The sequence below is a fragment of the Panthera leo genome, chromosome B3, assembly GCF_018350215.1.
Source record: "Panthera leo isolate Ple1 chromosome B3, P.leo_Ple1_pat1.1, whole genome shotgun sequence".
In the NCBI taxonomy this organism is placed as follows: Eukaryota; Metazoa; Chordata; class Mammalia; order Carnivora; family Felidae; genus Panthera; species Panthera leo.
The window spans coordinates 119,116,773-119,144,224 of record NC_056684.1 but is presented as its reverse complement, the minus strand read 5'-3'; the positions used below and the strand labels follow the sequence as shown (position 1 = coordinate 119,144,224).

The 27,452-nt window shown below is 41.9% G+C and overlaps 1 protein-coding gene across 5 annotated transcripts in view; it reads left to right on the top strand.

The window, feature by feature from the left end:
* Window positions 1-27,452, top strand: part of AREL1 (apoptosis resistant E3 ubiquitin protein ligase 1) — a 48,174-nt gene that overhangs the window by 7,723 nt on the left and 12,999 nt on the right. For 3 of the 5 annotated variants that reach the window (XM_042943800.1, XM_042943797.1, XM_042943799.1), the window contains exons 2-8: window positions 9,071-9,384; window positions 14,282-14,342; window positions 15,225-15,451; window positions 16,411-16,648; window positions 26,184-26,353; window positions 26,593-26,773; window positions 26,980-27,227. In XM_042943800.1, the coding sequence (XP_042799734.1) occupies window positions 14,327-14,342; window positions 15,225-15,451; window positions 16,411-16,648; window positions 26,184-26,353; window positions 26,593-26,773; window positions 26,980-27,227 (1,080 nt within the window). In that variant the 5' untranslated portion in view covers window positions 9,071-9,384; window positions 14,282-14,326. Of the gene's footprint in view, window positions 1-3,518; window positions 5,136-9,070; window positions 9,385-14,281; window positions 14,343-15,224; window positions 15,452-16,410; window positions 16,649-26,183; window positions 26,354-26,592; window positions 26,774-26,979; window positions 27,228-27,452 lie in introns of those variants that run through there. The other 2 variants (XM_042943798.1, XM_042943802.1) reach the window with 2 other exon arrangements.

Here is a 27,452-nt window from a genome sequence, read left to right as displayed (position 1 = left end):
GATACCAAAGAAGTGTCACAAGTAGCCATTAAGCACATGAAAGCGTACTCAATGCTGTTAGTCCTTAGGGAATTGCAAATCAAAACCACAGTGAGAGGGACGCCTGGGTGACTCAGTTGGTTAAGCGTCCCAACTCTTGATTTCGACTCAGGTCATGATCCCAGGGTCGTGAGATTTAGCCCCAGGATGGGCTCCAAGCTGAGCATGGACACTGCTTAAGATTCTCTCTCCCTCCCTCTACCCTCCTCCCTCGCTGTCATTCTCTCTCTCTCTCTCTCTCTCTCTCTCAAAACAAAAATAAAAACCCACAGTGAGAGACCACTTCACACCTATTAGAATGGGTAAGATGTAGTAGCATGTTCTTTAACCTCCATGTGTTTAGATTTTTTTCTTGTGGTTGATTTCTGGTTTCATAGTGTTGTGGTCAGGAAAGACGCATGGTTATGACTTCGATCTTTTTGAATTTGTTGAGACTTGTTTTGTGGCCTAATATGGATCTGTTCTGAAGAGTGTCCCGTGTGCACTTGAAAAGACTGTATTCTGCTGTTTTAGGATAGAGCGTTCTGAATATATCTGTTAAGTCCATCTGATCCAATGTGTCAAAGCCACTGTTTCCTTATTGATTTTCTGTTTGGATGATCTGTTCATTGATGTAAGTGGGATTTTAATGTCCCCTACTGTTAGACTACCATTGATTACTTCCTTTATGTTTGTTATTAACTACTTGAAGTATTTGGATGCTTCCATGTTGGGTGAATAAGTATTTAAAGTTACTATGTCTTCTTGTTGGATTGTTCTAGAATGATAAAATTTAAAAGATCAACAATGCCAAGTGTTGGCAGATGTGAGCAACTGGAGCTCTCATACGTTGCTGGTGAAAATGCAAGATGGTGCAGGTGCTTTGGAAAACAGTTTGGCAGTTTCTTTTTTTTTTTTTTTCTTTTTAAATGTCTATTTTATTTATTTTTGAGAGAGAAAGAGCGCGTGAGCAGGGGAAGGGACAGAGAGAGAGGGGGACAGAGGATCTGAGGCAGACTCCATGCTGACTGCAGATAGCCCGATGTGGGGCTCAAACCCACGAACCATGAGATCATGATCTGAGCAGATGTCGGATGCTTAACCGACTAAGCCACCCAAGCACCCCGACAGGTTGGCAGTTTCTTTTAAGTTAAATATGTACTTATCATATGGCCCAGCCATCTCACTCTTAGCTGTTTACCCAAGGGAAGCAAAAACATGTGTCCACACAAGACTTAGGCTTGAATGTTCGTAGCAGCTTTATCCCGAACAGCCCCAAACTGGATAGAATCAAATGTCCTTCAACTGGTGAACGGATAAAGAAATTGTAATATGCCCATATAATGGACTGCTACACAACAATAAAGAGGAATGAACTACGGGTACATGTAATGATATGTATGGGTCTAAATAATGTGATAAGTAAAGAAATGCCACAACACAAAGGTCTACATTTTGTATAGAACGCTATTTGGCATTCTGTAAAAGGCAAAACTATGGTGATAGAAAGCACATCAGTGGTTGCACAAGGGGATCATGAGGAGACTTTGGGATGATGAAATGTTCTGTATCACCGTTGTGTTTTATATCCGTAACCTTATACAGTTGGCAAAGCTCTAATTGTTTAAGTTGGCGGCTTTTACTATATATAAGCCATACCTCAATAAAGCTGATTTTGATATGATTTTTTTGCCATTGATTTATGTGGGATTAGAGACTGGATTCAGATTAGTTCAGATCTGAATTTGTTATAGGCACTAAGATAATTTTAAAATAATCAGTATCCCTGAATTGACTTGCAAAGAGCTTACTAGTTATCAGTGTTGGGTCAAGTTTAGGCTAAGATTTTTATTATTAATGAGAATAGATGGAAATCAGATACACATTTTATTTGAAGTTGCTTGATCAGAGAATGAGAGTTCCAAATAATCAAGGAAGAAAACCTGGGTGCTGATTTTTGAATTCCCCCTCTGGCCTAAATCATTACTGTTTCTAATATTGTGACCACCGGTTTCTAGAAATACTTCCTTTTGGCTCTAGTAAACCACTTTTACAGTTTTTCCCTTTTCTCTGATTGTTCCTTTTCAGTTTTTGCTAGCTCCTTTTTTGGGGGAGAAGGCAATACTTTTAAGGTTGATCTCCTCAGAGTTGTGTAATTGGTCTTTTTTTTGGTCTACTTGTTTTCCATGGCAGTCTTGTTTTTTTTGTTTGTTTGTTTTTTTTAATCTCCTGTGTCTTTTAACTGCCCTCAGGGTACTGGTATTTCCATGGCTTCAGATGCTTATGTCCATTTGTCTTGTGGATATATTCACCCGGATATCTTATAGACACTTCAAACTTAACATGTTCAGTTCTGTGCTTATCTTTCCCTCTGTACTGGCTCTGTGTCTTTCATTCACCACCACCATTCATCCAGGCTCCCAAGAGTAAAAAATCCTGATTTGTCCTTTGTTTCTTGCTCTCCTTTATCTTTTTGACCCATAGGTCACTAATCCTGTTGTTTCTAACTGGGAAACAGTGCCTACGCTAGCCTCTCCCCCTCTCCATCATGACCAGTTCCTCGCTGCTCCCTTGGACCAGCATCTTCTGGTCTCTCAGCCAGTGGTCTGTCCTCCTCTTCAGAGTCTCTCTTATATTACCGCCAGAGTTACTTCTTTTAAAATGTGTAAGCCTCTTTCTCCCTTAACTTAAAAAACACCTCTTGGCTTCTTTGGTTGTGGTTGCTTAAAGTCTAAAACGAAATCATATTTCTTTAAATTTCCAGGTTAAGTATTTCTTGAGCTCTCATTCTTCCTATCCCAAGAATCTTTTCTCTTTTTTTTTTCCTTTCTTGGGGTTCTTGACACATCAGGCTCTGGAATCACATTGCCTGACTCCTTCCTTTGTCATCTAGGTAACAATAGGCAAGTTATTTTAGCTCTCTGTGCTTCTGTTTCCTAATCTGTAACATATGGATAACAATGTAGGTACTTTATATGGTTGATGTGAGTTACGTGAGATAATACATGAAGCACCTCAAACAGTAGTAGTAAGTTCTCAGTAAAGGTAGATTTGTGTTATCATTCTCTTTTAAAAAAATTGTTTTAATGTTTATTTATTTTTGAGAGAGAGAGACAGAGCATGAGCAGAGAAGGGGCAGAGAGAGAGGGAGACACAGAATCTGAAGCAGGTTCCAGGCTCTGAGCTGTCAGCACAGAGCCCAATATGGGGCTCAAACTCACGAACCTGAAAGATCATGACCTGAGCCAAAGTCGGACGCTTAATCAACTGAGCCACCCAGGCACCCCGTTCTTTTTTTAAGTTTATTTATTTTTGAGAAAGCATGAGCGGAGAAGGGGCAGAGGGAGAGGGGGGCAGACGATCCAAAGCAGGCTCCATGCTGACAGCAGAGAGCTCAATGCAGGGCTTGAACCCACAAACCATGAGATCAAGACTTGGGCTGAAGTTGGATGCTTCATCAACTGAGCCACCCAAACGTCCCTGTGTTATCATCGTTCTTGAGAAAAAAAAAAAAAACAACAGTCCGTATTTTGGATCCTTGCTGTGGTTGCTTCCAAATGGGATTTCTCTGGAAAACCAATTAGTCCCTCAGGTATACACAGTGCCATCTTCCTAATTTACTGCAGGTTGGGCCGCCGTTGTGGCCTGGGTGCAAACTTCCGTCGTAGCTGGGCAACCGGGCAGCCTGCTTGGCAGTTAAAGCCACATCCCCTGAGGCACCCGTCTAGTGCCAAGTCACCCGGGGCTAGTTTCCAGCCCTTCCTTTTCTTAGTGGATCTCCACTTTATTCCTGAGGCAACTGAAGAGAAGTAGTTTGTCGGGGATTACTCAGTAGTAAGATTCATGCTCTTGAGCATTATACTGTACTGTACTGAGAATCAGTCACCCTAGTTTGGCCCCATTTGGTCTTTCTAAACACTTTGTTTTCATAATGCTGACCTCTTTCATCCCCTTTCTTGACTCCGAACTTTTGCTTATGCTGTTTTTTTCCACCTAGAGTACTGGTCTTTTCTGCCCTGCCCTGCGAATGCTTGCTCAGTCTTAATAGCTCTCTTGTCTCTTCTGTGGATGCTTCCTCACTCTCAGGCAAAGTTACCTTTCTCCTTCCTTTGCCCCCCCCCCCCCACATTGTTTATTCCTTTTTTGTGGCGCTTGCCTCGTATTGTCCAGTACCCACTTTGGACTGAGTTCATCCAGGTTAAGAAAATACCCTGTCTCATTTTTCCGTGTTACTTTAGCTTTTAGCACACAGCCTGGCAGACAGCAAATGTTCAAGAAATACGAAATGAATGAAGAATGAACCTTACAGAAGAACACGAAGATGTTGGTGAATTACCATCAGTGAATTACAGTTATGTTAGGCAAAGGGAAAATGTAGATATCCAAGGATGGGGAACATAGCAGAAAAAATAATTTTATTTAAAATGTGAGTATATGAGATGAGTGATAGTGGGGTAATAGACCATGAGTTGAGTGGGGATTGTAGTGCTTTTCAAACTTTTAAGCTCGAGTACCTCTGGTGGTAGAGGATAGTGGGCATGTAACCCCTTCGGGGCTGGGAGCAGAGCCCCAAGCAGCCTTTCTGCATCAGGTATCAAATCTCCGAATATCTTGACCACACTCATATTTTATCTTTAGACATTCACGCAAATTGTGCATTCTATTTTATTACCTGTGAGTGTTTTAACGTGAACAGGGCTTTCCCTCCCCACCCACCTCATCCTTTAGTGAAAAGTTGCTGCACCAACATGTGCCATTTATCCCCGGCCTTCCAGCACATTGACATGCCCCAGTGCCCAAATCTGAGAAGCATGGAATGGGGTCATAGTCTAATATGGCGGTATTCTAGCTTGCTGTGATGTGGGGGATTGTCTACTCAGGAGTGTTATGTCATAGAACCAGGAGGGTGAGCTCATCCTGTTCTAACGAGGCTGTTCCTGGAAGGCTGCAGTCAGTTGGAGGCACCTCATTACCAGATCGCTGGGGACCAGCTGGAGAGAGTTCACAGAAGACCCACAAGAATGATTAAGAGACTGGAGGGGCTGACTGATGAGGAAAGAATATAAATGAAAACCGTATAAGTTGGCTGAACCGAGATAGCAGGAATACACAACTGTGTAAATATCTCAAGAGAATAAACTTGATGGGGGAAGGCAGTCTTTTATGGTGGGGATTTGGGGGAGAATAAACCAACGGTGAAATTAAGCAGACGAAAACGTAAATAATCTAAAGTATCTGATGGTGCACTTTATTTCTTAGAACCTCCTTAGGTCACTCTAAACTGTCAGCGTTTTGCTTATTGAATGATTTGTTTTGTTTTGTTTTTTTAATTTGATTTTCCTGGACTGTGGCTGGTGCTTCTGTATAGAGAATACTGAAGACTACGTCTTTCAAAGCCAATGTCTTTCTTTTGTCTTTCTTTGTGGGATTCAGTGGGTGATATTTGGAACTCCTGTCTGCTGCCACTGCCTCTTTTGTTATTCACCAGAATTCCAAAGTGGACTTTCACGTCAGTTTTTCACAGGATTTTTAGTAATAGTTTAAAAGTAGATATTGAGTCAGTAATGTGTATAGTAATAATTTTAGAAACCTGGATATAGTATTGGTCCCTGAGGTACTGGTTTTAGGAAATTATAGCCTTGATGAAATGCAAGCATAATTGTAGGAAACATGTACTTTGGGAAATGATTGTATAAAATTCCTACTTGGGGTATGGGAGGCGTAGAACTCTTTTTTTTTTTGTTTATTTTTGAGAGAGAGAGAGAGAGAGCAAGCAGGGAAGGGGCAGAGAGAGAGGAAAACACAGAATCTGAAGCAGGCTCCAGACTCTGAGCTGTCAGCCCAGAGCTTGACATGGGGCTTGAACTCATGAACCTTGAGATCATGACCTGAACCGAGGTTGGCCACTTTACCAACTGAGCTACCCAGGTGCCTCCGTAACACTTTTAAATAACAGTTGAAATTCACCAGGAGAAATATTTGCATAATATTGCAAGTTTTATAGCTCTTTTCCTAAGAGGGGGCAGAACTGGATTGGAAGAAAATGACTTTATGCTTTTTTTCATTTATAAAAATGAGTTAATTTACACAAAGCAGTTATGTAGCTTTAAGGCTAAGACCCTATGCTGGAGGGTGGTAAACTTTTTTTTTGTAAAGGGTCAGATAGGAAAGCTTCGTAGACCATATGTCTCTGCAGCTACTCAGCTTTGCTCTTGTAGCAAGGTTCTGTCTGGATTTGGCCTGCAGGCTGTAGTTTGCCAATTCCTGCTCTAGACCCTTGCTCCTGGAAGCTCGATCTGCAGACCGGAAGCATCAACCTTTCCTGTGAGTCTGTTAGAGATACAGAATATCAGGTCGCTTCTCAGAGGGACTGCCCTAGAGCCTAGACCAAGCTTATGAGACTTCAATATTTATAGGAATCACTTGGGGGAACTTATCAAAGTTAAGAGATAAACCGAACAGTATACTAGCTACTGGGAGACAAAGCAGAGTAAGACCCATCAGTGTCTTTTGAGATCCCAGAAGTCATTAGGAGACACTACTGTATAAACAATTATAATACAGACTAATAAATGCTATAATAGAGGTATCTTCAGCATAGGCGTATCACAGAGGAGCAAATGATTGGTTCTGCCTGGCATGGGGGGAATTCTCAGAGGGCCTGAGAATTGGACCAGGAAGGGGGATGATGCTTGAGCTGAATTTTGAGGCTTACTAGAGACACTGAAGCATTGTAAAGGGTTATGCGTGGTAGATTGTGGTGGGTGCAGTAAAGATGATGTTAGAACTAGGGGTTATTTGGGGCACCTGGCTGGCTCAGTCCGTGGAGCATGCAACTCTTGATCTTGGAGTTGAAGTTCGAGCCCCATGTTAGATGTAGAGATTACTTACAAATAAAATCTTTCAAAAAAAAACCTAGGAGTTATTTAATAACCAAATAGCTGATTACAGGGCTGGAGACCCACTAAGATCATAATGAATAGAAATAAAATTGCAGGGGCACCTGGGTGGCTCAGTCAGGTAAGCGTCTGACTTTGGCTCGGGTCACGATCTCCCGGTTCATGGGCTCGAGCCCCGCATCAGGCTCTGGTGCTGACAGCTCAGAACCTGGAACCTGCTTTGAATTCTGTGTCTCCCTCTTTCTCTCTGCCCCTCCCCTGCTCATGCTCTGTCTGTCTCTCAAAAATAAATAATAAACATTAAAGGAATTTTTTAAATAAAATTTCAGTACATTCAGGGGCGCCTGGGTAGCTCAGTCGGTTAAGTGTCCGACTTCAGCTCAGGTCATGATCTCATGGTCCATGAGTTCCAGCCCCGTGTCAGGCTCTGTGCTGACATCTTAGAGCCTGGAGCCTGCTTCGGATTCTGTGTCTCCCTCTCTCCCTGCCCCTCCCCTGCTCGTGCTCTGTCTCTGTCTCTCAAAAATAAATAAAAATCTTAAAAAAACTTTTTAAAAAAAATTTCAGTACGTTCTTTTATTTTTAGCTAATTTATATACTCCTTATTTGAAAAAAAGGATAACTTGCCTGTTCTCCCCCAAAAAGTTATTTGTTCTCCAGAAGTAGAAACTTTTAATATGTTCTTACATCAGTAAAAATTTGGAAAACACTGAAAGGTACAGGTAGAAAATGAAAGTTGTTTATAATTTCATACAGCAAAAAATGACTAGTATTTTTATGTTCCTTCTAGTCTTGTTTATGTAATGTAATGTTTTAAAAATTGCACTCATGCCATGTAAATAATTTTGTGCTTACTTTGTATTTAACATTTTATTTGTGAGAAATTTCTTTTGTTATTCCTTAAAAGGTGTCATTGTTTAATGCTTAGATAGCATTCTAATTGATCTCTTACAGTTTATGTAACTGTTATCTTGTTTGTGGATCCTGTAATCTGGTTCCAGTTGCTGGTTGACCCGGCTTTTGGCTCACGTATTTGGCAATTCTATCACCATATTTTAAAATAAATACAAATACTTGTTTATTTTTTATTATAAAAGTTTGCCAACTTGTTTGATCGGCTAGCCTTCACTTATTCTGTTCTGCTGTTCTTACTAACATTGTGGGTTTTCTTTCTTGGTTCCCCACAGTAGGGAGGCAAGTAGGGTAGTCATTAAAAGCATGGATTCTAGGCCCAGGTTGTCTGGGTTTAATTGATCATTACTACTCATGTGCGTAATCTTGAGAGAGTACCTCAGTTTCCTCATCTGTAAAATAGGGGGATAATTCCCTTTGTGCCCTGGGGTTGTAAGTTAATATATATGAAGCACTGAGCGCGGTTCCCACCATGTGGAAAGAGAATCTCTTTTTGTTTAGCGATGAGTAGTCTTTTCTCATTTGTTCTATGGTGGCTGTTTGCGTATGCTTTGCCATAACCCCCTTTCTGCTATATTTAGTTCATGAATATCTTTGAGTTACACGCTGACTTTACTAGACTTTACTTAGTGACTTTATCTTGAAAGTCCACAGATTTTCGTTTCCTCACTCAGAAAAGTAAATAACACTATTTAAAACATAAAACCAGCATTGTTAAACCATGTCTTGGAAATGCGTACGTGGGCATGAAGGGAGCAGACCTCATGGGCAGATAGATTAGGTTTTGGAGCTTTTTGGTGATTTCCCCTTTCCAAGTGAGTGTTGCCGTGATTCCTTATATGGCATATGAGGCCCTCTGCATTGTGGCCCCACCTATCCTGTGCTTTCATATCTCTTCACCTTATTCTCAGCCCCTGTGCCGCAGCCCTATTAAACTGGAATTAGGCATGTGGTAGTGATGAGGCTCACTCTTTAAAGCTGTCCCTAGTTGCTCCTAATGAAGGATCGCAGTCAGCTGGAGCTTCCTTCTGGGGAGTGACACAGTTAAGGCAGTGAGGTTGCCATTGCCCCTTTTTGTGGAGTTTTAACTGGGAAAGCTTGGTCCAAGTTTACCAGGCCTTGCTTGTTTTTAGTGCCCCGGAATTTCTCCTGCCTCTTCTATATCCTCTTCGTTGTTTTCTGGGGATTCTCTTTCAGAAATAAAAACCTCTTCTACTGACCTTTTTTTCTCTGTCGGGTAGGATCCTGGGACAAGAGAACAGATGCATCCTTTGGCAGTTGATTGCACCATGCCCTAGAGAGAAGTCCGGGATAACAGGTTTTGGGGCTGTATTTCTCCACCCTGGAATTCATCCAGTTCATCCAGAACTATTGACCCTCTGCTCCTGTGACATATCCTCAGTGAGTGTCTGATGGACAGACACTTTCCGTTGACCTTGCAGCAGTTTTCTTTCCTGTGGAAGTTGGAGGACAAGGTGAATGGTGCCAGAAGTTACCTGCTTTGGTGAATAGGAGTGCTCGACCTGGTGCTCAGAACATGGGCCCTCGTTTAAAGGTAAGACCATAGACTAGTTAACATTCACTTGTTATTGGAATGCAGAAAGTGGACTCAGGGACCAGTTCCTAAGCCTTTTCAGCAACGGATAGCTGTTGAAGTGCACAGTTGCAGTTAGAATTGATCCCCTGCCCTAGAGCACCTTTGAGGATGAAGAAATCCGTTCTCTATTTCTGGGAAATGACTTTCACAACCCATCTTCGATGTCCAGGCTAAAATTTATTTCCTATCGTAATTACAAATCTTTAGCCTCCTAAAAAAGCAAAGAGTTTTAGAATGTGTCCGTTAGTCAATTCTTAACATTCCCTTGAGACAGGCGTTTTCAAGTATTCCCCCTCCCCCGCCTTTTGTAGGTAATGTGAGCCAAAGTACTGTAGTATTAAGCAACTTGCCCGGGATCTTTTAGTAAGCAAGTGATATTTCTGCATTAGATAATTGGTACTGCATTCCATTTTCCTTTGTCATGCTTTATTTTTATTTCAAAAGATTTAAAAAGGGGCCATAAGCATTTATTTTTCTAATTTTAACCTTGTGCTGGGATTCCTCCCAGGAAGATTAAGTAATGTTTTTCATACTTTCTTTTACCTGTTGTTTTTTTTAAATCTTCCCTCTTCCCAAATACCTCGCTGTCCCTATGACTCCTTTCCTTTCCTGATTTAGTGTTGTATGAGGTTTAGAACATTGGGTTTCAGAGTCAGGCATGGGCTTGAGTCTCAGCTCTGTCATTTAACCAGCTGGGAGATGTTCAGCAAGTCCTTTCCAAGCCCAGCTTTGTTGTTGTTTTATCTGTAAAATGAGAATAATAGTGCTTATTTTGCCAGGTTGTTACAGGGACAATTACTTAGGCTAGCACATAGAAGCACTTAGTGCGGTATTTTGCCCTATTGTAAGCGGCTTAGTAAAGGTAGGGAGTATTATGTTACTACTACTGTTATTCTTCTAGCTTAGAATGTTCCAGTTTGCTGAATTGTGTAAAAGCAAGAACACTAAAGAGATGAACTTGAAAAAAAAATACTCGTGCAGCCAAATTGCATGAATTAGTATGGCAGAGGCTTAACATACTGCTTCTTTGTGCTTGAATTAGACTTGGGAAGAGTTCCAGAATAATTTTATGAAGGAGAAGTGTAAGCAGCAGAAAGTGGAGGGTGCTATAGAAACTGTTATAGAAAAATAAAAGCTCAAGATAAGGAAGATAGAACCAGAAAACCAGATACCAGGCCATGCATGAGAACCTATGACTCTGGTTGTGGGTATTTGGTATATACTTGTAGAACTGAAATCAGTTGGTAACTTGTGGTCCAAAGAGTTTACAGTCCCTGGCTCAAGTGAATATACTGCCAGTTACAGAAGTCTTTAAAAACTGTATCTAAAAGGAGGTCCTGTCTAGAAAGTTCCTGATCCCTAGGCATTCTGGACAAAGGAAAGAACAGACATTTGACCCTATCTGTTCAGATACTTCATTCATACTTATTGCAATTACTGTATGCAATTATGTTGGACGCTGTGGAGAATTCTGAAGACTAGTCTTTGCCTCATGTTACCACTCTGAAATGGAAAATAAAACAAACACAGGACTAAAATGAAAGAGAATGTAAGTGCCAAAAGATAAATAAAAGTAGTGTGGGAATTCAGACGAGGGAGGGAATTTCTAAATTGAGGCTCAAGGGAGATTTCAAGGAAGACAGGACCTTCCCTAGACTTTAGGGTTAGGAGATTGCCCACGGATGGAGACATGAGAGGGGAGTGGTTAGTCTAGGCAGAGGAAGTGATTTTGCAAAGCATGGAGATGTGTTTCAGAGCCTATATGTAAAGATAGAAGGGACTCGAGTCAGGTAGATCATAGGAAAAAATAAGGTTTTGTGGAGATGAAGCCAAGGGAATACTGTGGGTGGGGATAGGAGCAGAGACAGAGCAGGGAGAGCCTTGCCAGAGTCAGAGAACAGAAAATGCTTACAGAATTGAAGTGAAATCTGGAATAAAAATGATTTGAGTGATAAAGACAGGAAGGCTTTGTGACAGCATTCAAGAGGAACAAGACAGGAGGAAAATGTAAAAGGAAGGCAAATTCAAAATGTGACAGCTGAGAGATGGGTAGATATTTATTGTTGGGGGGTTTCTTGAGAGCTATTGTAGAGAAGTGGGAGGTTTTGTAAAAGTCAGATCATAGGGCAGTGAATTGACAGAGCTAATTCCCTGGCCATAAGGAGGTTTCCAGGAGAAGAGAGGAGAGTGGTTTGGAAAAAAGTAGTAATAGGTATCCGGGTTTAAAATAATAAAGGGAATTGGAGTAGAAATGTAGAATTGACTGATTGGAAAAGGTCTAGGTGTTCTGGATCAGTGATGACGGTTTGGTTGAAAAATAAGTGGGGGAGAAAATGGACAAGGACTCAGCAAGGTCGAGCTCAGTACTGCCAGCTTCATGAGGACTGAGACTGTGGCTGTCCCAACACTGTTCCCCCAGTACCTGGCACATTAAGTAAGTACCCACTATTTGTTGGATGAATTTGAATTCTTCATTATAAATATTTTCAGGCATAAAATTGGAATAGTGTGAAGAACTCCCATGTAGGCAGAGATTTGAAACACAGTAAGAGAAGCCAGAATTACCTACCTTCAGTAGACAATTCTGATGCATTTCCCACTGGAGAAAGTGGCGGCCAGTAGAGAGGTTCCTGGAGTTTTCTACTGGCTCTGACGCAAAGGGATAGTGATGGCACTACCACTATTGGTAATGATTTTAATAACAATTAAAACTGACAACTCACTCTAGGCCAGGCACTATTCTCAGCTGTTTACGTGTGTAAACTCATTTAATCCTTACAGCACCTCTGTGAGGTACACATAGATCTACCCCATTTGACAAATGAGGAAACTGGCTCTCCACAGAGAGATGAAATAACTTGTCTAATGTCACACTGTGAGTGACAGAGAATAGGTATGAACCCAGGTAGGCCGGCTCTGGAGTCCACGCCCTCACCCTCTGTATTGTCCTGTTTGCTCTACTGTTTGATTTTAGAGTCCTGATGGCTGTGGGGAGTTATATTGAAGTCCTATCGCACTAAAGGAGATGGTGCCATAGAAATTAGTAAATCTCAGTTCTTTTTTAGCAGTGAGAGTTCCGAAGCCTGGACAGGTCACATAGTTGCGGCCTTGGAACCGGTTCGCAGGCCTCTGACTTACTGCTCGTCCACCACCTCTCGCGGTAAAGCTTCTTATAGTTGTCAGAGGTAGTACATAGGAATTTCCCAGCCCTAATGCTGGGAATGCCATACATTTGGTGGTGTTCTTGTTCCTCCAAGGAGTAAGAGACTTGAGGCCACAAGTCCTATAACATCAGCCACATATACTTTCTTCTCTGCTGAGTGTTACAGCTTTGCTAAGGGCCAAATTTTCATATCATGGATCAGATTGAATGACATCCAACTGAGGGAGTATTTCAGTGAATTCGGACAGTTAAACTGCCAGTTTGGGTTCTACGAAATCATCTAGCACATCGTGTAAGGTGCAGACAGATGCTTTTTGAGAGACGAAAGCAGCTTTCAGCATAAGGTTCCGGGATATGAGCTGCCTGTTTGGGCAGGAGGCTCAGTAGTTGTGATCCCAGATTTGGGGTCTGTATATTGTCTTTTTATAATTGACCCTTTCGGGAGCAACCTAATCCATGTGTGTTGACTGTGGTAATGTTCCCTGTGTGGATTTCTTTGCCAGTAGATTTTAGACCAGTCTGAACAGGGATTTCTATGAAACTTGACATGGTCATTCCTCAAATTACCTACTCTCCGTGGATTCCACTGGATATATTGTTGCTATCAGAGGAGCTAATGGGCATTTTCCGGTCTCTCACTTAAAATTTTCCAGTACAGTTAGACATAAAAGCATACCCTATTTATAAACAACAACAACAACAAAAACAACCTGTTTTGGTCCCTCCCAAATCTGAGCCTAGACATTTTCAGCCATATTGTCTCTAAGTAATATTCTAGTGCAGATAAAAGGCGCTGAGTTGAGATAACATTATAACCTTATATACATTGACTTGAATGAATTCACTGCATTACAGAATGGAGAGCTTTTACAGGTTCTACTAAGGTCAAAACTCAGCGATCGATACCACTGTCAGTGTACATGGCATTTTTTCTTGGCAATACCTTGGGTGGTTCAAACGAGTGATGAAGATTGATGTCTTATTCTGGAAATAAGTTTAGTAACAGTGAAAGTGTCCCCTTGAACCCTGGCCCCTGTTTGAATTGTTCTGACCTTGACAGGCATCACTTAGGATAAACAAAATCTCCTCCTTTTGTTCCCGTCCTTGGCCTTTCTGCTGAGCTCATCTTCCATGGGACCTGTTGTCTGATTGGTAACAGCAAAAGTGACTTCTCTTACATGCCCGCTGCTTCTTATTGGGATGACCGGTGGTTCACTTTAATTACATAATGCCAGCATGATGATAATAATACTTGCTTTTAAAAATCCACATTTGATATAACTATTTCTACTTAGATGAATTACTTCCAGAAGGCAAATAGAAGGGGAAAGTGACTCCATTATCCTCTTTGCTTGTGTTAATTAGCACTACTTTGCATGGGGGAGGGAAACTGTCTTGGGGCCCTGGATCTAAGAAGATGAAAGCCATGTTATTGCATTTTGTAATTAGCAATAAAGCAAGTGGCTGTTTGTGGTATTCCTAGGGTGGTCGTAGATTGGAAGTCTTTAGGAGAAATGATGTAGTCACCATTTCGCTGAAATTTGTCATAGGGCACCTGTCAAACTGGAGAGAGAGAGGACAGGGACACAGTAAGGCCAGAGTCAGTTGACTCAAGCCCTGTGTTCTTTGTCTCTCTCTGAGATGGCTGTAAGGAAGAATTGGAGAGAACACTAAACAAGTTTTCTTTTGCAGCTGCAGCTGTGATCCTCGGCTGTCTGGCGGCACTGAAGGGACCTGATGTTTTACGTTATTGGTATGTTGTGGAAGGAGCTCTTTATTATTTTTGTTAGGGCTGCTTACATCCTTTTTGCCTCCCCGTCTACCCCCTTTCCCCTTGAAAATAGACTTAGAAATATTTCTGTTCACGCCAGAATGTACCTTCACAGAGTTGGCAGTGGAATTCATTCATTTGGGAAATATTTATTGAGTAATTCTGGTCCATGCCACATACTGTTTCCTGCCGAGTCAAAGTCGGATAAGGCAAAAATTGCCTTCAGGAAGCTCATAAGATGAAGGGGAAGATGCTCAAGGGGAGAAAAGCTATAATAGGTGAATATACAGGAGTTTGAGGGGGCCCAGAAGAGGGAACCCCTAACTCAGGTGAGGACTGGGGAGGGCTTTTGCTAAGTGGACAAAAGAGGGGAAGACATCCAAATGGAGGGACTAGAATTCACATTCGTTTTACTGCTTCTGTGAGGGCCTAGCATAGGCAGGAATGTAGGGGGTGGGCATTTTATGTGGCCCACGGTATAGAACAAGGGTTGGCACTTTTCCCGTAAAGCGCCAAAGAGTAAATATTTTGGTTTCCCAGGTCGTACAGGCTCTGCACCACTACTGAATTCTGCTGGTTTAGGGCTAGGGCAGCCCTAGACAATAGGTAAATGAATAGGTGGGGCTGTGTTCTAATAGAACTTTATTTACAAAAACAAGCAATGGATGGGATTTGGCCTGTAATTTCTGACCCCTGATGTAGAAGTTCCTCTCTTCACCCACAGAGGTAGTGACCCAGTACAGTGTTTCCTTGGAAGTCTTGTATCGCATCCTAACTTCTTTTACTTTTTGAAAGTTGGCCGGTCTTTTCCACAATGAGAGGCTGTAACTGGCAGGAGGTATGTGTGTTCTCTCTTTTACATAGGTGGAATCACAGTGTCTGTGGTTGCGTTCTTCTTCACAATTAAGTTCCTCTTTGAGCTTGCCGCACGTGTAGTCAGCTTCCTCCAGAATGAGGACCGTGAGCGCAGAGGGGACCGGACTATTTATGACTACGTGCGGGGAAATTACCTGGATCCCCGGTCTTGCAAAGTCTCCTGGGATTGGAAGGACCCCTATGAGGTGGGCCACAGCATGGCCTTCCGAGTGCATGTAAGGGAATGTTTCTGTCTCCATACCCATTGGGTTTTCTGAATCACTTGCTTTCCAGAGCCCAGTTCATCCTGTTGGTGGTGCTGGCCTGGAATGTTAACATTTTTTCCTTGTTTTTCAGCCCCTCCCAGGGACTTGGGAAGTGTTAATATCTGAAGGGTCACAAATTTCTCTATCATTTTGGTCTTGTAGGTGCTTAGCTTTGAAGATGTTGAAAACTTAATGTTACTTTTTCAAAACAAGAAAACTATTACCGAAGGAATAGGTGTTCTAGACTGGGGGTTGGCAAACTATGGCCTGAGGGCCAAATCAGGCCGGCCTCTTGTTTCTGCAAATGTAATTTTATTAGAGCACAGCCACACCCATCCATCTTCCCGTATTGCCTGCGGCTGCTTTTACACTTGAGTAGTTAACCACAGTTGAGTGGAGTAGCTGTGTATGACCCACAAAGCCAAAATATTTACTGTCTGGCCTTTACAGAAAAGTTTGCCACCCCCTGTGATGACTTCTCCCCTGCAGCATTCTGCTTGGCTTGATAGCCTGCGCCCCCCCTCCCCCCAGCCCTGCCTGGTGCTTTAGCTCACTCCGTGCCACTGGTATCCGCTGACTTACCTTTACATTCAGTTTAGCGCTGATAATATAATGAAAAGGGCTGCTTATACTGAGGAGGCAGCATTTGTGGTTCAGAAATGTCCAGTTGAAATGCATTCAGAAATGTCAAGTTGAAAATAAAATGTATATTTTATCCCTGCCTTCTGAACAAGTTAAGAATCTGTTCATGATTTAATGGTTTTCTTTGAGGTGTGGTGTTTCTCTCTGTGCCTGTGAGCAGCACAGTAGGAATGAGTGGGTACTGGGATTTGCCAGCTACCTCCTCCCTGCCCCACCCCCTCTCCAGTCAGGTGGGTCAGAGTTCTCTCTTCCTGCTCACTAACGAGTGCCCTCTCTCCTCATTGCAGTTATTCTACAAGAACGGGCAGCCTTTTCCTGCACACCGGCCTGTGGGACTGAGAGTTCACATCTCTCATGTTGAGCTGGCCGTGGAAATTCCAGTGACCCAGGAAGTGCTCCAGGAGCCCAGTTCCAATGTGGTCAAGGTGGCCTTCACTGTGCGCAGGGCTGGGCGTTACGAAATCTCAGTAAAGCTTGGTGGATTAAACGTGGCCTACAGTCCCTACTACAAGATTTTTCAGCCTGGTATGTTTGTTCTTTTTTTTTTTTTTTGCTATTTCTCTTTTGCCATCCCTTCCTTCGGTTTTCTTTCTGCTTTCTGTCTTTTTAAAAAAAAAACGCTTTCGGGGCGCCTGGGTGGCTCAGTCGGTTAAGCGTCCGACTTCAGCTCAGGTCACGATCTCATACTCCGTGAGTTCGAGCCCTGCGTCGGGCTCTGGGCTGATTGATGGCTCAGAGCCTGGAGCCTGCTTCCGATTCTGTGTCTCCCTCTCTCTCTGACCCTCCCCCGTTCATGCTCTGTCTCAAAAATAAATAAACATTAAAAAAAAATAAATAAATAAAAATTAAAAAAATAATAAAAAAAAAATTAAAAAACGCTTTCCCATCTACATGGATTGTGGCACATAATCCATCCAGTTAAAATATACAGATAAGTGGTTTTAACAATTTAGAGTTGCACAACCATCACTGCAGTCCATTTTAGAGCATTTTCATCACCCAAGAAAGAATTCAGCACCCATTAACAGTCACTCCCCATTTTCCCCAACCCCCCATCCCTAAGTAATCATTTATTTATTCTGTAGGTTTGCCTACTCCAGACATTTTATATAAGTGTAATCATACAATATGTGGCCATTTGTGACTGCCTCTCTCTTGGCATGATATTTTTAAAGTTTATCCATGCTATAGCATGAATCAGTACTTTATTTCTTTTTATTGCTAAATGACATTCCATTGTATGGATATACCACATTTTATGTATCCATTCACCAGCTGATGGACATTTAGGTTGTTTTTGCTTTTGGCAGTTGTGAGTAATTCTGGTGTGAACCTTTATGTACAAGTTTTTGTGTGGACATATGGTTTTATTTCTCTAAAAGTAGAATTGCTGGGTCATCAGCCTAGTAAGTTCTTAGGAGGCAAGGGTGCCAGAAGAGACAAAAGGTAAATTTTTCTAATGTTTGAAATCTTTTCAAGTAAAAGCACCTCAACCTAATTCCACCCTTGCTACCAATATGTGTTTTACTTCTCATGGCAAAGTGTCTGCCCTAGCTGCTGGTATATAAGAATTGAGACCTCTATCTTCCCCACCCATATCCTTTATGCCAGATAATAGATGCTCACTGACTTTGAAGCCGGAAGGTGTAATCTCTGACTTCTGATTCTGCAACGAATCTGTGTAGTGTGTTAAGATCCTGTCTGCTCTTTGTGCCCTGCCTTGGCTTCCTTTTGAGGGTGTCATTAAGTACTGGCCAAGTTGGTATCCACAGAAATGAGAGGAGTTTGGGAACCTTTTGGAGTCAAACCATAACAAGAAGGGCTTAAGATTTGTGTATTTTTGCTTGACTGGTCCTCAGTTTTCTTTCTCTTGTAAAGGAAGAAGGCTGCGGACAAGGTGGCTCCCAAGCCATCTCCATCCCCATGTATCTCCCCCTTTACTTCAGTGACTCACAGACTCCTTTCCCCATGAATTATCATCACCCCATCCCCTTGCCACCAGGGAACAGTTCATATCCTTACAATATGTCTCAGTTCTTTTATTTTTTAAATTTAAATGAAACTCTGTTTTTAGATAATTGTAGATTCTCCTGCCATTGTAAGAAATAATACCAAGAGATCTGGTGTATCCTTGACCCATTTTCCCCCAATGGTAGTAACATCTTAGAAAACTAAAGTACGGTATCACAGCCAGGTTACGGACATTGATACAGTCACCACAAGGATCCTTCATGTTGCCTTATAGCCACACCTGTTTTCCCTCCCCCACCCACCTGTGTTTTTTTTTTTTTTCCCTTAAGTTTATTTTTTTTAAGAGAGAGAATCCCAAGCAGGCTCTGCACCGTCAACATGGGGCTCGAACCCATGAACTGCAAAGATCATGACCTGAGCTGAAACTGAGAGTTGGATGCCTAACCAATTGAGCCACTGAGGCGCCCCTATCCACCTACCTGTTTCTTAACCCCTGGCAGCCCATTTGTGTAATTTTGTCACTTCCAGAATGTAATATAATTCTCTGGATATTCATCCAAGTTGTTGCATGTATCAACAGTTGGCTCCTTTTTATTGCGGAGTTGTCATCCATGGTGTGAATGTGCCACAGTTTGTTTAACTGTTCCCCAGTCGAAGGACATCTGGGTGGTTTTCAGTTTGGGGTTATTATGAATAAACCTATGAGAATTCATGTAGAGGTTTTGTGTGAACATGAGTGGTCATTTCTTTGGTGTAAATGCTCAGGAATGCAACGGCTGAGTTGTATGGTAGTTACACGCTTAGTATTTTTAAGAAACTGCCAAACTCTTTTCCACAGTGTCTGGAGCATTTTATACTCCCACCAGCAATGCATGAACAATCCAGTTTCTTCACATTCTCGCTAGCATTTGATATTGTCACTGTTTTTTTAATTTTTTAATTTTAGCCATTCTGTTAAGGGTGTGGTGGTTTTAGTTTGCATTTCTCTAATGGTTAATGATGTTGAACGTCTTTTCATGTGCTCATTTGCCGTTTCCCCTCTTTGGTGAAGTGTCTTTGCCCATTTTCTAATCAGATGCTTTTGTTTTTTACTATTGAGTTTTGAGAGTTCTTCATATATTCTACAGATGAGTCCTCTGTTACATACGTAGTTTGCAAATATGTTCCTATCAATCTTTAGCTTTTTCTTTTCATCCCCTTAGCATGGTTTTTCACAAAGCAAAGGTTTTAATTTTGATGAAGTCACTTTATTCATTTTTTTCTTTTAAGGGTCATACTTTAGGTATCTGAGAACTCTTTGATTAGTTCTAGATCCCAAAGGTTTCCTCCTGTTTTTTTGCCTAAAGATTTCCTAGCTTTACATTTTATATATAAGGCCTTGATCCATTTTTAGTTAATTTTTGTATACTGTGTAAAGGTTTTGTTTTTGTTTTTGTTTTTCTTCTAGATGTCTAGTTGTTCCAGCACCATTTGTTGAAAAGACCATCTTTTCCCTGTAACATTGCCCTTTTTTTGTACCTTCGTTAGAGTGGTTGGGCATATTTGTAGGGGTCTATTTCTGGGTTTTCTGTTATGTTCCATTGATCTATGGGTCTGTCCTCCCACCAGTACTACAGAGTCTGGATTACTGTAGATACATACTGAATCCTGAAATCGTGTAAACTGACTCTTCCTGCTTTACTCTTTTTCAGAATTATTTTAGCTACTCTAGATCCTTTCTCTTTTCATATAAATTTTATTTTGTTTTATTTTGGGGGGAGGTCATTTACCTGAGTATTTTATTTATTGTTCATTTTTATTTATTTATTTATTGGCAAGTTAGCTAACATACAGTGTAGTTGTGGCTTCAGGGCTAGATTCCTGTGATTCATCACTTACATACAGCACCCAGTGCTCATCCCAACAAGTGCCCTCCTCCGTGCCCATCACCCATTTTCCCCATCCCCTCTACCCCCCACCCCCGTCAACCCTCAGTTTGTTCTTTGTATTTAAGAGTCTCTCATGGTTTGCCTTCCTCTCTATTTGTGTCTTATTTTTCCTTCCCTTCCCCTATGGTCTTCTGTTAAGTTTCTCAAATTCCACATGTAAGTGAAATCATATGATATCTGTCTTTCTCTGACTTATTTCATTTAGCATGATACCCTCTAGTTCCATCCACGTTGTTGCAAATGGCAAGATTTCATTCTTTTTCATTGCCAAGTAGTATTCCACTGTATATATACCACGTCTTCTTTATCCATTCATCAGTCAGTGGACATTTGGGCTCTTGTCCGTAATTTGGCTATTGTTGATAGCACTGCTGTGAACATTGGGGTACATGTGCCCCTACGAATCAGCATTCCTATATCCTTTAGATAAATTCCTAGTAGTGCTATTGCTGAGTCGTAGGGTAATTCTATTTTTAGTTTTTTGAGGAATTCCACACTGTTTTCCAGAGTGGCTGCACCAGTTTGCATTCCCACCAACAGTGCAAGAGGGTTCCCCTTTCTCCACATCCTCACCAGCATCTGTTGTTTCCTGAGTTGTTACTTGTAGCCACTCTGACTGGTGTGAGGTGGTATTTCAGTGTGGTTTTGATTTGTATTTCCCTGATGATGAGTGATGTTCAGTATTTTTTCATGTGTCTGTTTGCCATCTGGATATCTTCTTTGGAAAAGTGTCTATTCATGTCTTCTGCCCATTTCTTCACTGGATTATTTGTTTTTTCGGGTGTTCTTTGTAGATTTTTGATATTAGCCCTTTATCCGATATGTCATTTGCAAATATCTTCTCCCATTCCATTGGTTGCTTTTTAGTTTTGATTGTTTCCTTTGCTGTGCAGAAGCTTTTTATCATGATGAGGTCCCTATAGTTCATTTTTGCTTTTATTTCCCTTGCCTTTGGAGACATGTCAAGTAAGAAGTTGCCTTGACTGAGGTCAAAGAGGTTGTTGCCTGTTTTCTCCTGTAAGATTTTGATGGTTTCCTGTCTCACATTTAGGTCTTTCATCCATTTTGAATTTATTTTTGTGTATGGTGTAAGAAAATGATACAGCTTCATTCTTCTGCATGTTGCTGTCCAGTTCTCCCAGCACCATTTGCTAAAGAGACTGTCTTTTTCCCATTGGATATTCTTTCCTGCTTTGTCAAAGATTAGTTGGCCATATATTTGTGCGTCCATTTCTGGGTTCTCTAGTCTATTCCATTGGTCTTTGTGTCTGTTTTTGTACCAATACCATTCTGTCTTGATGATACAACTTTGTAATACAAGCTAAAGTTTGGGATTGTGACGCCTCCAGCTTTGGTTTTCTTTTCCAACATTATGGCTAGTCAGGGCCTTTTGTGGTTCCATACAAATTTTAGGATTGTTTGTTCTAGCTCTGTGAAGAATGCTGGTGCTATTTTTTTTTTTTTTTTTTTTAATTTTTTATTTTATTTTTGGGACAGAGAGAGACAGAGCATGAACGGGGGAGGGGCAGAGAGAGAGGGAGACACAGAATCAGAAACAGGCTCCAGGCTCCGAGCCATCAGCCCAGAGCCTGACGCGGGGCTCGAACTCACGGACCGCGAGATCGTGACCTGGCTGAAGTCGGACGCTTAACCGACTGCGCCACCCAGGCTGCTGGTGCTATTTTGATGGGGATTGCATTGAATGTGTAGATTGCTTTGCTAGTATCAACATTTTAACAATATTTGTTCTTCTAATCTATGAACATGGGATGCTTTTCCATTTCTTTGTGTCATCTTCAGTTTCTTTCATAAGCTTTCTTTAGTTTTCAGCATACAGATTTTTTTTTACCCCCTTGGTTAGGTTTATTTCCTAAGCATTTTATGGTCCTTGGTGCAATTGCAAATGGGATTGATTCCTTGATCTCTCTTTCTGTTGCTTCATTATTGGTGTATAGAAATGCAACTGATTTCTGTACACTGATTTTATATCCTGTGACTTTGCTGAATTGATGTATCAGTTCTAGCAGTTTTTTTTTGTGAAGTCTTTCAGGTTTTCCATGTGGAGTATCATGTCATCTGTGAAAAGTGAAAGTTTGATTCTTCTTCTTTTTTTATTTTTTTTAAGTTTATTTTTGCAGAGAGAGAGAGAGAGACAGAGAGACAGAGAGACAGAGCATGAGCATGAGCATGGGAAGGGCAGAGAGAGAGGGAGACACAGAATCTGAAACAGGCTCCAGGCTCGGAGCTGTCAGCACAGAGCCCAACGCGGGGCTTGAACTCATGGACAGCGATATCATGACCTGAGCCGAAGTCGGACGCTCAACCAACTGAGCCACCCTGGCGCCCCTGAAAGTTTGATTCTTCTTTGCCAATTTGGATGCCTTTTATTTTGTTTTGTTGTCTGATTGATGAGGCTAGGACTTCCAATACTATGTTAAACAACAGTGGTGAGAGTGGACATCCCTGTCGTGTTCATGATCTCAGGCAGAAAGCTCTCAGTTTTTCCCCATTGAGGATGATATTAGCTGTGGGCCTTTCATATATATGGCTTTTATGATGTTAAGATATGTTCCTTGTATCTTGACTTTCTTGAGGGTTTTTGTTAAGAAAGGATGCTGTATTTTGTCAAATGCTTTTTTCTGCATCTATTGGCAGAATCATATGGTTCTTACCCTTTTTCTGTTAATGTGATGTATCATGTTGATTGATTTGTGAATATTGAATCAGCCCAGCAGCCCAGGAATGAATCCCACTTCATCATGGCGAATAATTCATTTAATATACTGTTGAATTCAATTTGCTAGTGTCTTGTTGAGAATTTTTGCATCCAGGTTCATCAGGGATATTGGCCTGTAATTCTCCTTTTTAGTGGGGTCTTTGTCTGGTTATGGAATCAAGGTAATGCTGGCTTCATAGAAAGAGTCTGGAAGCTTTCCTTCCATTTCTGTTTTTTGGAACAACTTGAAAAGAATAGGTATTAAGTCTGCTTTAAATGTCTGGTAGAAGTTCCCTGGGAAGCCATCTGGCCCAGGACTCTGATATGTTGGGAGATTTTTGATAATCGATTCCATTTCTTTGCTGGTTATTGGTCTTCAGATTTTCTGTTTCTTCACTTTTGAGTTTTGGTAGTGTGTGGGTGTCTAGGAATTTGTCCATTTCTTCCAGATTGTCCAGTTTTTTGGCATATAATTTTCCATAGTATTCTCTAATAATTTGTTGTATTTTTGTGGTGTTGGTTGTGATCTCTCCTCTTTCATTTGTGATTTTATCAATTTGGGTCCTCTCTTTTTTCTTTTTGAGAAGTCTGGCTAGGGGTTCATCAATTTTGTTTATTCATTCAAGAAACCAGCTCTTAGATTCATTGACCTATTGTTTTTTTGGATTCTGTATTGTTTATTTCAGCTCTAATCTTTATTATTTGTCTTCTTCTGCTAGCTTTGGGCTTTCTTTGCTGCTGCCTTTCTGGTTCCTTTAGGTTTGAGGTTAGGTGATGTATTTGGGATCGTTCTTGCTTCTTGAGATAGGCCTGGATTGCAATGTATTTTCCTCTTCTGTGTTTTTTTTCAAGCCCAGCTATTAGTCTTATGACTGTTATTCTAAATTCTTGTTCATATATATAGTTTATATCTGTTTTGAGCAATTCTCTGGCTGGCATTTCTTCTTGGAATTCCTTTTGTGGAGAATTCTTCCATTTTGTCATTTTGGTCAGGTTTCTGTCTTGTACGTGTTTTATTTATTTTTATGTGTTTATTTTTATTTTTGAGAGAGAGAGAGGGAGAGAGACAGAGCATGCGTCGGGGAGGGGCAGAGAGAGACGGAGACAGAATCTGAAGTAGGCTCCTCCAGGCTCTCAGCTGTCAGCACAGAGCCTGCGATGCAGGGCTTGAACTCATGAACCGCAAGATCATGATCTGAGCCAAGGTTGGATGCTTAACTTACTGAGCCACCCAGGCACCCCTGTCATGTACGTGTTTTAATAGCTTGTTATGTGTCCCATATCTGTGAGTGCAGTATTAAAAACGGGTCATACGCTGTCCAGGGTCTAGCACTTCAGGAACTGTTTCCGGAGTGTGTTGTGTGCACTCTGTTGTTGTGTATTTGGCTGCTCTATCCCCACTGCTCATAGTGGTGGATTGTTTGGACCTTCCACCAGGTGTGCTTTGGCATGTTCGTTGAAGCAACCCTGGAAAAAAGGAAAGGTGGGGGAACTTTATCCCAAACAAAGAGAACAACGAAAGGGGCCAAAAAAAAAAAAAAAGACCAGGCAGAGAATCAAAGAAACTATACGGCTTGATCCAGAGAGAGAGAAGAAAATAAAGAAAGAGATACAGAAAGTGTGTAAAAAGAATAGAGTGAAAATGCCTGATTAAACAAACAACCAAAGCAGAGAAAGAAAGGAAAAGACATATATGTACATATGTATATTGTATTTTATATGTGTCTATATGTAATATATAGACATAATATATATATTATGTATTTATATATATTATATAAGTAGGAATTGACCAAAAATCAAATCAGAAACTATGAGCCTGATTCCAAAGGGGGGGAAAAAAGAGGATAGAAAGAAAAAGAAGGAAAGAAAAGAAAACCCAACAGACTAACATACAAAACTGCAGGACAGTTGTCTTTTGGGGCCTGGGACCGGTGGCTACGCTGGTCTGCAGGAGAGGCCGTCTGGCTCTGTCAGTGTCACTCTGGTTTGGTCAGTGTCAGTCCCGCTCCAGTAGATAAGCAGTTACCAGGTACGGAGGGGCAGGGTTTGGTCAGTGCATCGCCTCCACTGGGGGCCGCTGTCCTGTTCCCTGAAGCCCCACTGTTTTGGTGATGGGGAGAAAAATGGAGACGCCCCAGTCCCTCCTCCCTGGACCAGGGCTTGTCCTGGGCCTCCCAGGCGTTAGGCTAGTATTCAAAACCCTTAGATTCAAAAATCTTAAAGGATCCGCACCACACAGACCTGGTTCTAGGGTAACGCCACTCCACCCATCTGACAAAGGGCCTCTGGCTGGCCAGTTCCTGCAAGATCTTTTATCCTTTGTGGGGGCAATAAATCCTCGAACCGTGGTACTCGAGGGAGGGGACTGTCCTCTCCCAATGTGCCCCTGAGATCACTACTGCGCCCAGGGGCTGACTCCCTTCCCCGCCAGGCATGTGCACTGGGCAGCGGCTCCGGTACAGAGAAAGTCACACACCCTTGGAAACCCTGATCTTCAGCTCCTATGGCTGTTTGCAAAGTAGACACTGGCACTCTCTGTATTTCTCGTCCCCCAGTCCGTGGTCTGGAGAGGGTTTTCTCTTGTCCAAACACAATATCATACTTCCGTAGCCTTTCTCTCCCTTTTGTCTCTCCACAGAAGGGGTTGCCTCCCCTCCATTCCTGCACTGCCCATTTTATCTCTCCCAATTCTCATACACAAACCTCTGTCCCGTCAAGCTGCTCTGTCCACTTGCGGAGATTTTTCTATGACTCTGCAGCCTGTATTCCTGGGTGTTCCAAGTGTTCTGACCTCAAAACAGCTGTGTTTGAGGGATGAGGGAAATCCCAGTCCCCCTACTTCTCCGCCATCTTAACTCCTCTCCATATAAATTTTAGAACAATATTTGCCATATCTACCAAAACTCTTGGTGAGATTTTGATAGGAATGATATTAAACATGAATATCATTTGGAGAGGATTGACATTTTTACTATGTTGAGTTTTCTAGTTCACGAACTTGGTGACCTCTGACTTTATGTGGACCTTTTCATTTCTTTCACTAGCATTTTTTAGTTTTCAACATACTACATGTACATGTGTTCTTAGATTTCCACCTAAGCATTTCTGAGTTTTTTTGTTTCTTTGTTTTGCCGTTGTTTAGCGCCAATTTCTGAGGCCTGCCTCACTTGTAGGTTCCCAGTGAGACTGTAGACACAATGTAGCTTTCAGTTCTGTTTCCTGTGAGTCCTTTTCTCTAGTGCAGCAGTGGTTAGAAATTTGTGAAAATGAGTTCCCGGGTTCATTTGACTTAATCTTTTTCTTTCTTTTTCTCATCCTCTTCATGGTGGTGTTTATCCCTAAGAATTGGGCAGGACCCAGCTCTCTGGGACTCACTGATTGAAGAGATCTTTGTGCTCTGATAAGCTGCCCGCTAAGGATTAGATTCCATTGTCTGTTTCAGGAATGGTGGTTCCTTCCAAGACCAAAATAGTGTGCCATTTTTCTACTCTTGTATTGACCTGTGGACAGCCACACACCCTTCAAATAGTGCCCCGAGATGAGTACGACAACCCTACCAACAATTCCGCGTCCTTGAGAGATGAGCACAATTACAGTTTGTCCATTCATGAGGTAAGCAGCTTCCCTTCTCTGTGTGCTCCTTTTCTGTCATTCTCACCCTTACTGATTCACTTCCTCTCATCTCCACCTTGACTTCTGTACTGTCCTTCCTTCATCTGACAGTGCCCAATCCCATTAGTAATTATGAGGCTTAGATTAACTTGTAATAGGAAAGTTCTTTGTAAAGAGTAAACTGCCATGCACTAGGGCAAATTTTCTATGTTCACTGGTGCTCGGTTTTCCTCTTGTAGCTCGGTCCTCAAGAAGAAGAGAGCTCTGGTGTCTCGTTTGAGAAGTCTGTGACCTCCAACAGGCAGACCTGCCAGGTGTTCTTGCGACTCACCCTGCATTCTCGTGGCTGCTTCCATGCCTGCATTTCATACCAAAATCAGCCAATCAATAATGGTGAATTTGACATCATTGTCCTAAGTGGTGAGTTGAAAGAAAAGCTCTGATTTAGCCCTGGTCCCAGGCCACTTGTTCTTTGTGTTGTCTGCGTTCTTCTGACCAACCTCACAAACATTTGCCATCTGAGCCACACTTGGCTTAGAGTCCTCTGGACTAAAGGTCTAGTGACAGGTCTTTCCTTTTCTCCCACGTCTCCTACTTTACAACCTTGTTCCTTGTTACTGCTTCAGAGAATGAGAAGAATATTGTCGAACGCAACGTGTCCACCTCGGGAGTGAGCATTTACTTTGAGGCTTATCTTTATAATGCCACCAACTGTACCAGCACACCTTGGCACCTTCCCCCCATGCACACAAGCTCCTCCCAGCGCCGGCCTTCCACAGCCATGGAGGAGGAAGATGAAGACTCACCCTCTGAGTGCCAGACCCCTGAGAAGCTGAAGAAACCGAAGAAGGTGTACTGCTACGTGTCCCCAAAGGTTGGACCGCTCGCTCTTGTCCCAAAATCCCCTTGCCTAAACGTGCATATATTTGGCGATCGGTAATAAAACCACAAAGCATTAGTGTGAGAGTCAGGGCAAGATCTTTGACTTGTAGGTTTTCTGGGATACCAAGAGAGGCTACTTAAGCTTGAGCAGAAGATTGCGCCCCCCCCCCCCCCCATTTTGCTGCACATGTTTGGACTGGACTGGATTAAGACTCTG